Source organism: Sinocyclocheilus rhinocerous, unplaced genomic scaffold, assembly GCF_001515625.1.
Source record: "Sinocyclocheilus rhinocerous isolate Xijiao unplaced genomic scaffold, SAMN03320098_v1.1 scaffold714, whole genome shotgun sequence".
Classification (NCBI taxonomy): domain Eukaryota; kingdom Metazoa; phylum Chordata; class Actinopteri; order Cypriniformes; family Cyprinidae; genus Sinocyclocheilus; species Sinocyclocheilus rhinocerous.
In genome coordinates this window covers 951,535-962,722 of record NW_015646165.1, presented here as the reverse complement: position 1 = coordinate 962,722, position 11,188 = coordinate 951,535, and the positions used below count along the sequence as shown (strand labels likewise).

Below are 11,188 nucleotides of genomic sequence, written 5' to 3'. Positions count from 1 at the left end.
TACTGTAATAAATTATGTGTCAATTAGCACTGCATCATTCATACATTTTATTTATTTATTGTGTTTTTTGTCTTAACGTTTCACCAGTTCATTCTGCTTTATACAGCTGCAGATATAGGATATAGCCTGGCACGTCTATGAGCGCGAGATCACTTCTCTTTCAGTGCGAAAAGTTCTTTATCTCATTTTCATAAAATAAAATGCTATAGTATTGAACTTTTCCTCTCCATCGGCGAATGATGATTCTGAAAGGAAACGCGCCCGATGTCTGTTTGCTATAGCAACGAATGCTACTTTCACGCATCTGATAAACCTTGCGCTCTTATTTCAAGGTTGTTGTTAATGCTGTGGATATTTTAACAGTTTCCTTCGTACATTCGGTTCAACGACATTGTTAAAACACATTTATCATTCAATGGAACTGTGCGTATGCTTTAGACACTTACATTTTTGCTCCGCCCATGCAATAAATATGCAGCCTTCGACTGCTGCTCAGGTAATGACGTCGGTATGACCGAGAGCCACTGAAAAACTACAGAAAAGTAAAACTACTTCACTTTAGCATTACTGACCACGTGTACTAAGGAGTGATCACACATCAGCTGCTCAAAAAATGTGTCAGTAGTGACTGCAGGCGGTAAATAGTGAAGGAGAGACGCGAGGGCACGAACACTGTTCAAGGTCTCCATTAATTCGTGCTTGTAGTAATTTAATGTGTATATATTTTGAAAGCATTGAATCGCTATAGAAATCGTGATTCATTCGATTCTTAGCGTTTTAAATCGATTACTGTCAGAAATCGACGATTCACGATTCAAAATCCATGTTTCAAGATCGATGCATATGCATCGTCAGGCTTTGTAATCGATGCATCGATAAAACGAGTGAATCGTTACACACCTGCTTTAACTGGAATAATACATACATATATCATAATTATTTAACTTGAATATAATATGTTTTCCTTCTAATGATATTTTCCATATCCCCTCAGAAAATCCTTGTGTATACACAATTACAAAACAGATGGACAATAGACTCCTTAAAAAAATCACAGGAATAATCAATATTCAAATTAAATCTCTCTAACACACTTTTAGCTGGATATATACCATCTAAAATTTTAAATGTAACCTCTTTTACTTTATTATTTAAACAGTATATTTCACAAATACGCCAAGCTTTATTCCAATTTATATTTCTAAATACATTGGCCCACAATAAGCTTTTATAAGTAGCTGTATCACCTGTTATAATATTCCTAATATATTTATTAGTACAACTTTGTTTAAGAATATCAATGCTTCCTAGAAACATGCTGTCTTTAACATATATTGCCTCAGAAGAATCACTTCCACAAGCTCTTACAAAATGGACAACTTGTTGAGGTAGGCATCAAATACAACAGCATACTCTTTTGGCGTAACTGGAAAACCAAATTTATCCAAAAATTCACTATAAGATAATAAATTACCATTTGAATTTAAAAGTTGTCTTACTAACACAATATCATTTTCATACCAACTTTTATAAAAGAGAGATTTATTTTCATATTGAATACATCTATTATATCCAAATAACATATTTATTTGGGGAAAAATTGTGCTTAAACACCAGCATCCAGGCCAATAAAGCTTGTTTGTGAAATTTAGCTAATTTCACAGGTAGTTTATCAATTTTAAAATCACATCTCAATAGAAGATCTATGCAACCCATCATGTCAAAATTTTGGAAATGTATACCACATGTTGTCCTTCTCTTTCATGAAGTTAATTAACCAATTATCCTTGAATGTATTGTTTAAAGTTTCAAAACTAAGCACAGATAAACCACCTTTACCCTTTGGTCCGCGGTTCGTTTGCGTCATCAAGCCAGCAGCTGTTTACCCCGTTGCTTAGTAACGATTGCGCAGGAGAAGACAGCAAAATGCGTAGCAAGGCTCTCTTCAATGGTCAATCGAACCCGGGTGCGCACCAAAAGTGCTAGTGTGAAAGCACCCTAAAGCTAACAACACATAGACAGATCTTGATATCCCCTCTGCTTTGGATAGTAAAACCCTACCATTCAGGGATAAATCTCTTTGAAGCCAGATATTAAATCTTGTTTTAGTTTTGTTCATTATAGGCTTGAAATTGAGCACACTGCGTTCATTCTCATCTTTATGTATGATAACACCTAAATAGGTAACTGTATGTTTAATAGGAATACCATGTAATTCTGTTAAATTACATGTTTTAAGTGGAAACAGTACGCCCCTTGCCAAAGCAGCAAGTTCCGTCTGCTCCGGTATAGTTAAGGATGGCGTCAATATTGCCATATCAATTTGATCCGGATTCAGACCCCGAGAATATTGAACAAGAGGATCGCGCAGAACCTTTGCACGCACGGATATTGCAAGACATATTAGAGTGGTAACATTATTGTTGTTATCACGTTTTAGATAGGATGTCAACAACCGCTTAAAAAGAACTGCATTTTCTAAGTACAGATAAGTGCATATGTATTTTGTTTATTGTTCTTTAATTTTAATATTATAACATGAATTGCAGTGAAACTGTTATACAGTTGAATTTATTTATACCATAGTCCAGTGTTTCCCATAGACTTGAACTATCTATTTGTGGCGGCATATATATGCAAACTCATTCTCTGGCAGCAGGAGGCACTGTTGGAGTGGTAGAGATAGAGGTTTCCCCGGTAACGACTGTACACAAAGCAGCGCTTCGCTCACAAACGCTGCTTTATCAGACATTACATACAAGAAGACATGAAAATGACATCCAGTTGTAACTTTGTAGATCTTTTTTATGCCCAAACATACACACCACACTAGGGCTGGGTATCGAGTTCGATACTTATTAGGCACCGACCGAATTGCCTCGATACCATCGAGTATCAAAAAACGTCTCGTCGTTCGGTACCAAATTTCGATACCTAAGGGGTTAATCTCATCAGCGTCAGTGAGCCAATAAAGGCCCGGGTATACTTCACTTTCCGCGTTCAGTGGCTTTGCCTTTGTCCATACTAGGGATTTCCTGCACATCATAAGTTATTATATATTACTTCTACTAGGCCGTTTTGGACTTTCTGCGTGAGAACGCCCTCCGGCTTCGAGTATGAATGAAACATGCACTGCATGTTCACATCATCTTGTTTTGGATATGAATAAACCATTCGATCATACATAACTATCTTGTTTCTTCGCCCATGTTCTCACACATCCAAAGCACGCACACAGAAAAAGTGATTTAAAATGCATCTGATTAACAGATAAATCATGGTTGATCTATCAGCCAGATGCACGTAAAAATGCATGCACTTTTATTTCATTGTTGTTAATGTTGAGGTTATTTTAGCTTTGTACATTTAGTTTAACTGCACTGTTAAAGAGGGCGATCAACTGAACTGTGTGCATGTATTTTAGACACTTACATTGTTCTTGCTCCATCCATGCAATAATTCTATCAACCGAGTTTTCTATTTACTTACTGCTGTGTGCTCTGGTAATATCAGCGGTATGACCCATTTCAGGAGCTGACAAAATTACGATTTAATTAGGGCTACACGATAAATCACATGCAATATTTAATGCGCATCTTGTCAGTAAAGCCGGTTCTGTAATCAGCGGTAAATCTCCATCAAGTGCATGCTTTCACATGGAGCAGCATTTACTACACAGAGCCGTTGTTCACTGACAAGCTGCGCAAAACCATGTTCAGCCCCCCAGCTGAACTGGAAGTTTTGATTGGTTTTGCACCCGAGTCAGACCTGTCTGTTATTGGCTAAAGCGCAGGGCTCCACCCCAGGAGTTTTAAAAGTGCCCATCAAACGCCGGCTCGCTCTGTTTCTCCATCGGCGCCTCCTTTGTCTATTTTCTTTTTTTGTACTTTGTACTTTTGATGAAAAATAAATGTAGCGAAGTTGAATACTTTAGTTTTATTTTACTCAAGTAAAAGTAAAAGTACCATAATTTAAGTATACTCAAGAAAGTAGAAAAAAATTTACTCAAGTACTGTAACAAAAGTATTTGTAATTAGTTACTTTCCACCTCTGCCCAAAAATAAAAAATCTGTCGTCATTTACTCTCTCATGTCGTTTCAAACCTGTATAACATTGTTACATTTGTGGAACATAAAAGGAATTTTGATGCATGCATGTTGGTAATCAAACCAACATAGATGGAGGTTACCACGGACCTCCATTGTATGAACAAAAAATACTAAGATATTTCTCATATATCTTATTTTATGTTCCACTGAAGTCATACAGGTCTGAACTGACATGAGGGAGAGTAAATGAAAGGAATAATTCCATAAAGAAATAGTTCACTTTCCAATGTCCTCAATGAATAGTGGGTTTTCTGTTTTTTTGAGAAACATAAATGCATTTTTTTTTGTCTGTTATATTTTGGCCTGACACAAATTCTTCACTCTCACTTTTTAACTGATATCAGATCAATATTTGTATCAACTAATCTAAAATATCAAATTTAATCACAAGCAGCTGAACCACAGCATCAACCATAACATTGCTTTTCTTTTGAACAGGTTGTGTTATCCACATATTTCTATATTTTATGCTGAATTGATCTCATTTTTTTCCTCTTAGGTTGGATGTGTGTAAACTTGCTTCAGTCTTTATCTGTTGTGTTAGTCTTCACTAACTATCATATTAATGAATTGAAAGGGCATAGCTTGTATGATAAGGTGATTGGCTTGGTGCAAAAAGAGGGTCATAATAATTTGATCAGAACAAGTGAGCATGTAGTCATGACCAAGAGACCATGTGAGTAACCTGCCTGTCCTCTTAATCTCAGACATACCTGCAACAAGCCCAAGACCTGGTCATTCTTGAGAGCATTATACTCCAGACCCTGGGTAAGTTTGGAAGGGCAAGAATGGGTCAGTGAATCACCATACTAGAGAGATGCACCGAATAACCACATTTATTCTCATTCACTGCTAATTCCCAGGAGTCGACAGGACTATTACAAGCTCTTCTTTAAGAGCCATACTACTGTAACCTTTGTCATTTTTATTTCCATGTCAATCTGGCAATGCACCCTCCCTGTGTGTGGTTTCACAGTGCTATCAATTTTGCGTATTAATCTTAGTATATCTTGAGTCCACTGGAAATGTCAAAACTTTTGGTATTAAATAAAAAACTGTAACAGTGCCATTTTTTTCTGCAGTATCAGTACCAAGTACCAACCTCAATCTGCTTAAATCATAATTTGACACTGTCAACTAAAACAGTTTTACAGTGTTTCTGCGTGTCTTAAAAAGTTGTAATTCACCCTTCCACAAAAAGGCCAAAAATGGTCTTAAATTGAAGCAGAAAGTCTTAAATTCATAAGTCATGGCATTAAATGTTGCGTGCTCTGCAAAAAATGAATATCGGAAGTAGAGATCGACTGATATGTTGCTGGGACTTTGCGGCACGCTTTAGCCTATTGCGTGCGTTTTTTGCTGTCATGTGTAAGGATATGTTTGCCGATTCTGTACTGCACATGACCAATTGACTCACTGTTGATTGACGGTTATCGGGCACATAAACATGCAAATAATTGGTATCGGTTATAAAATATCAGTATCGGTCGATCACTAATCGGAAGGTACAGTAAAAATTTATTTTCATATTCTACTGGTCAGAAGCAGAGCTATCCAAGCATTTTGTTTTTTTTGTAAAATAAATTTAAATGGAGATCAATTGATTTATTTTTTTTTTTTTACTCTGAAGCATTGTTAACACAAGACTTTTACATTATAGGCCATATTATTATTTTTTATTCCTTTAAATTTTCTTAAAATTTTCTTTACTTGGTCTTAAAATGTTTTAAATTTGCCTTCATAAGACTCGCAGAAACCCTGTTTTTATCTTCAGTGGCATTTAGTCTTCAAATCTCTCTTATTGTTATGAAATTGTTTCTGTGAATATCTACTTTTTTTACGATTGTGTGCAATAGCATAATAGTTTTACAGCATATTAAATCAGGAGATGGTAATGGTATCAACTGCTGACATATTATACTGACATATTACCCTCCAGTTTGGAAAATTCTCTTCCGGTGCCCATAATGGTCATTTGTTTTGAAAATTTTGACTATAACCAAATCGCCCTGCAGGCCACTTGCTTGGAGCTCAAAGATATTTCACCAGTCAAGTACAGGAAGACCCATGTTTGTGATTCACTCACTCATCACGTAAATTGTATGTGGGGGCTTCACGTCATTATAGTTCAAATCAAAAACTAAAAGTCCCTCTCTCATCTGCTTTCTTCCTTGCAGCTTTTGAGATCACCATTGATCATCCCCACACACATGTTGTCAAGTGTACCCAGCTTGTGCGAGGTGAGAACCACCTGCTCACTATAAACTGTGCTTCGTATTGCTCAGTTATGGGTACTTCTAGCTCACCAAGCTCAAAGATTTCACGTCTTGATTATGAGCTTCCCTTTATTGTTCCAGCGAGTAAGGACTTGGCTCAAACCTCATATTTCATGGCAACAAACAGGTATGTTGATTTTCAACGCCATGTTCAGATGTGTAAACTACCAGAATTGTAATCGGGCTTGATCAGTTTATCAAAGGCTACATTTTTTTCTACAAATTAGATTAAAAATGCTCAAATTAACACTTATTTTTAAAGTAAAGGGCTTACGTTTGAATACTAGTGTATTTATTGCAGTAATGTAACAATATTATTAAATGTTTTTTTGTTTGTTCTCATGTGTTTTTGGTGTTCATGGGTGCTCTTTTTGCTGCAGTCTCCACTTGACTACATTCTGCCTGCAGTACAGCCCTCCCATCGTAGCTTGTGTTTGTATTCATCTGGCTTGCAAATGGTCCAACTGGGAGATTCCGGTTTCCACAGACGGCAAGCACTGGTGGGAGTATGTTGACCCCACGGTGACCCTTGAGCTGTTGGATGGTATGTCTTTGCAAGTGATTTTCTTTTGAAATGGCAATTGTCTATCAAATAGAGTGAAAGTTTAATACTAGATATTTAGATGAGGATGTGATGGCTGTTTTGTTTGTTTCATTGTTTAAAAACATTGTTTATTTAGTTCAGTTTACATTTAAAGACAGTTTTACTGTAATTTTCAATCAACAACCATTTGAAGGACTGCATTGTAACCTTGGAATACATTTTTGGGTCTTAGCCAGGAAAAGAAACTATATAGCTTTTTAAATGAATTTTTCAAATAATATGTTTTCCTCAAGTCCTAAAGATTTTGATAATGATTTCACAGAGCTCACTCATGAGTTCCTGCAGATCTTGGAGAAGACGCCCAGCCGCTTAAAACGCATCAGAAACTGGAAAGTAAGTCATTTGTTATATCTAGATAACTGCAAATACAGTGGGCTCACAAAGTATTTGGCCACCTAAGAAGACTAAAATATATATATTTCATTGCATTAGATATCAACCCAAGTGGCTATTTTTTACCCATGTACTGGGGTTGCTAAGATTTTTTAAATTAATTTTAATTTTTTTTATTTTGATTTAAATTTTTAATTTTTATTAATAGAAAGTTCAAAAGAACAGCATTTATTTGAAATATAAATATTTTATAATACAATAACAATTTAATGCATTCCTGCTGAATAAAATCATTAATTTCTTTCTTTCCAAAAAATAAAAAGTTTCGCTCAGTAGTCTCTTTTGATCATACAAATTTCATCTTCATAATTTATTTTCTTGTTTGTTGTGCCTCAGGCTGCAGGTCAAACTACCAAGAAATCAAAAGTGCAAGATGGTGATCAGTCAGAAGCCATTTTGAACATGATCTCCATGGCATCGTCCGACAGTACATTGGCCGGGCTGATGAGCCTCTCCGCCCCACCCTCCGGTTCCTCCATGGACTCCTCCGCTGACGACCACAGCGTTGCTCCCTCATCCCAACACTGGCAGCCTCCTGCCAAGGAGCAGCCCACCACCAATGAGCTTCATGCACCTGCTAAGTTGTCTCTGAATGAGTATCGGGTGAAGCACGCAGACGAGCTGGCGGCACAGAAGCGGAAGTTGGAGAACATGGAGGCTAGTGTGAAACAGGGATACGCCACTGCCGCCCAGGCCCTCATGAACCAGCAGAGGAAGGAGAAGCACCATCACCACCAGCAGTCCAGCTCTAGTTCCTCAGACCTAAACAACCCCTCACCTATCGTCCTGAAGATCCCACTGGACGAGCGAACGGAACGGAGTTCCATAAAAATGCGCTTGGCAGTGCCAGGCCAATCAAGCAGCGGCGGGAACAGCAGCAGTAGCAGCAGTCGAGGATCCGAGCCGGATATTAAAGTGCGGATTCGGGTTCCAGAAAGGCATAGCGGGTCCGGAGAAGACGGGAAAAGTCGCGAGAAGCACCGAGAGCGGTCCAACCACCATCACCATCATCATCACCATCACCACCACCACTCCTCCTCTTCCACCACCGGCTCTTTATCAGCATCGTCTTCCTCATCCTCAGCACAAAAACACTCGAGTTCTGCCAGCGCTTCAGGAAGTAGCAAAAAGGTCTCAGGTGACTCTATGCGAACAAGTTCTTCGTCATCCTCATCCCGAAAAAGGACCCACCTGCCAGATCCTTCTTCTGGCAGCCATCCCTCGAAAGTCAGCAAATCGTCCAGAAACTCGTTTCAGTTGCCGACGCTTCCTGGAGTGCCCTCCCACGCGATGGGTCAGGGGTCCGACATCCTTCCCTCGCTGAGCCTCTCGCACCATCAGGGAAACTATTCACACTCCAAGTTGGACAAAGCCGACACGAACGGCCACAATACGGGCAGCCAGTCCAACGAGTACCAGGACACGTTTGACATGTTGAACTCGCTGCTCAGTGCGCAGGGGGTGCAGCCGGCGCAACCTCAGATGTTTGACTATTGCTCTCAGTACGGAGAGTATCGGTATAGCAGTAGCGCTCGCGGAGGAACCCAAGCACCACCTTTACCCTCAGAACCACCTCCACCTCTGCCGCCACTGCCCAAATAAACCCCTTTCCGCTCATCCGTCCACATACGCTGATCAAATCAGTTGTCTTGGGAACCCTGGGTTCCTTTTGTGCATCTAACTTAGTGATATTGAGTTTGACAGCAGAGTAATGTAAGGCAAAAAATGTACCTGGTGAATCTTTGCCCTCATGTTGTCTTGCGTTTTGTGTGAGCGAGTGTGTTCACAACACCCATCTGTGGCAATAATGTTATAATAGAACAAAATATTGCAAAAAAAAAAAAAAGCAAAAATGTTATTTATTGAAAAACAAATTGTACATGCTATTTTTGATGTTGCTCAGTTTTATATCAGCTCTAACAGAAAAGCATAATGGAATTAAGGGTATGTATTACTGAATGAGAGGGATCCATTGTCCTCTTTAAAAAAAGTAAATGCAAAAAGGAAAATGTTTTTGTTTAATGTATGGATTTAAGTCTTGCTAACAATATATGTATTTTTTATCGAGTATGGTATTTATTATTAGCCTTTTAAAACCATAGTTATTAGCAGTCGTTGCTTGAATGCGTCAGACGATGTCTGAGTTTATTTTTATACTGTTGTAACCTGCTTCCCAGTCTGTATTTACTTGATATGTCATGTATGTTTTGAGAATGGACATACAAATCCCCAATATTTGCATCAAAATGTATGTTTCTAACATATGAATAGTCACTGAAGTAATGTTTTGATTTTGTTTGGTAAATATTTGTGGTGTTTTTTGTATTGGTTCTGTAAATGACTAAAAATGGACTATTTTTACATTTTTCCAAAAAAAACAAGAATATGCCTAATTTTGGGAAAGTATGTCTAGATCTACGATTCTAGATTGAGTCAGATGCAGTCATTGTTTTAAATGGTTGTAGAATATCATGCTCATATATGATACACTATACACAACAGTATGTCTAGCTTGTACTCATTTTCATTCTTTTATTTCAGTTTTTTTTTTTTTCCAGCAACACAAACACAAAAGCTGTCAGATGCAGGCTATTTGTCATTTTATAATGTAACTGACATATAAATGGCCTTTAAACTTGAGTGAAAACGAATCTGTGATGGGTAAAAATACAATCCAAATGAAGCATCTTTCCACCAATTTTCTGTGAAGCTAACATTTTTTGATGCTGCTTCAGTTGAAAAAAAAAATGACAACAGTATAAGATTCATTCTGTCGGCATTTATAAATGATTCCCATTAAAATGGTGGTACTATTATCCATCATAGCTTCATTTTTTAACGTTAAAGGGATAGTTCGCCAAAAAATGTAAATTCTGTAATGTTTTTCCAAACCTATATGACTTTCTTCTCCCAAAATGTATTTTGTCCATATAATGAAAGTCTATGGTGTTTGATGTTGTTTGGACCCCAAAATATCTTCATTTTTGGATGACTATCTCTTTAAATATGCCGTCTCTTGTATGGTCTGTTAGCTATTTGTTATCGGTCTGCATTTGAACACTCAAATTGACAATTGTAGAGCGAATGGCGAAAATGCTAACCGCTCATGTTTATTTGTTGTAATACCTCCATTTTTGTTTAACCTTGTAATTGTATCAAGGTCATTTTTTGTGTGTGTTTGGGAATGACAATATTCCATCCGATCCTGATTCATGAAATTAAAACTGGTGGGAACTTAAATGTTTTGAGCCAATCAGTTTGTACCTTTAACAAGATTGTCTCCATATTCACATCTTGCTTGATCATGTTTTTTTGTGCAGTTAATAATGCAGATTACTTCTCTAACTGTCCTCTTAATTAATGGCATGACTTTCGTTGATCAATTTACAGACAAAAAAGTGGAAGCATGAAATTGAGTTTCTACTGTCCGAGTAAATTTTACTTTAATAAATGTCGCGTTCTTTTAATAAGATGTTAGCAGTGATTCTGCCGTCCTTTTATCATTTTCCTGATTGTGCCTGTTGATGTTGAGGAACATTTCAGGAACATTGTGAAATTATATGAAACACACTATAATAAGCTATAAAGTTTTGGCATATATTCCCTATATGATGCACTCCTCATTTCCTGTCCATGTTTCTGTTATCGTTCCTAAGTAGAATTTGAAGGTTTAACATCATGTTTTAGTTTTGTGTTTGCTGGTTTCTAGTTTTGGTTCAGTAAGACTGAAGAGAAGGCGTTCTGTGGGTCTAATGCAATTCATGTCACCACTGTATTTTCTGTGTATCTCCATCTCAAGAATATAG

General features: G+C 37.4%; 1 protein-coding gene across 2 annotated transcripts in view; it reads left to right on the top strand.

The window, feature by feature from the left end:
- Window positions 1-10,254, top strand: part of LOC107707019 (cyclin-T1-like) — a 17,458-nt gene extending 7,204 nt beyond the window's left edge. Inside the window, exons 4-9 of one of the 2 annotated variants that reach the window (XM_016510886.1) lie at window positions 4,817-4,877; window positions 6,287-6,349; window positions 6,467-6,512; window positions 6,766-6,929; window positions 7,252-7,322; window positions 7,719-10,254. In XM_016510886.1, the coding sequence (XP_016366372.1) occupies window positions 4,817-4,877; window positions 6,287-6,349; window positions 6,467-6,512; window positions 6,766-6,929; window positions 7,252-7,322; window positions 7,719-8,984 (1,671 nt within the window). In that variant the 3' untranslated portion in view covers window positions 8,985-10,254. Of the gene's footprint in view, window positions 1-4,816; window positions 4,878-6,286; window positions 6,513-6,765; window positions 6,930-7,251; window positions 7,323-7,718 lie in introns of both variants that reach the window. The other variant, XM_016510885.1, reaches the window with a different exon arrangement.
- Window positions 10,255-11,188: the final 934 nt, after the last annotated feature.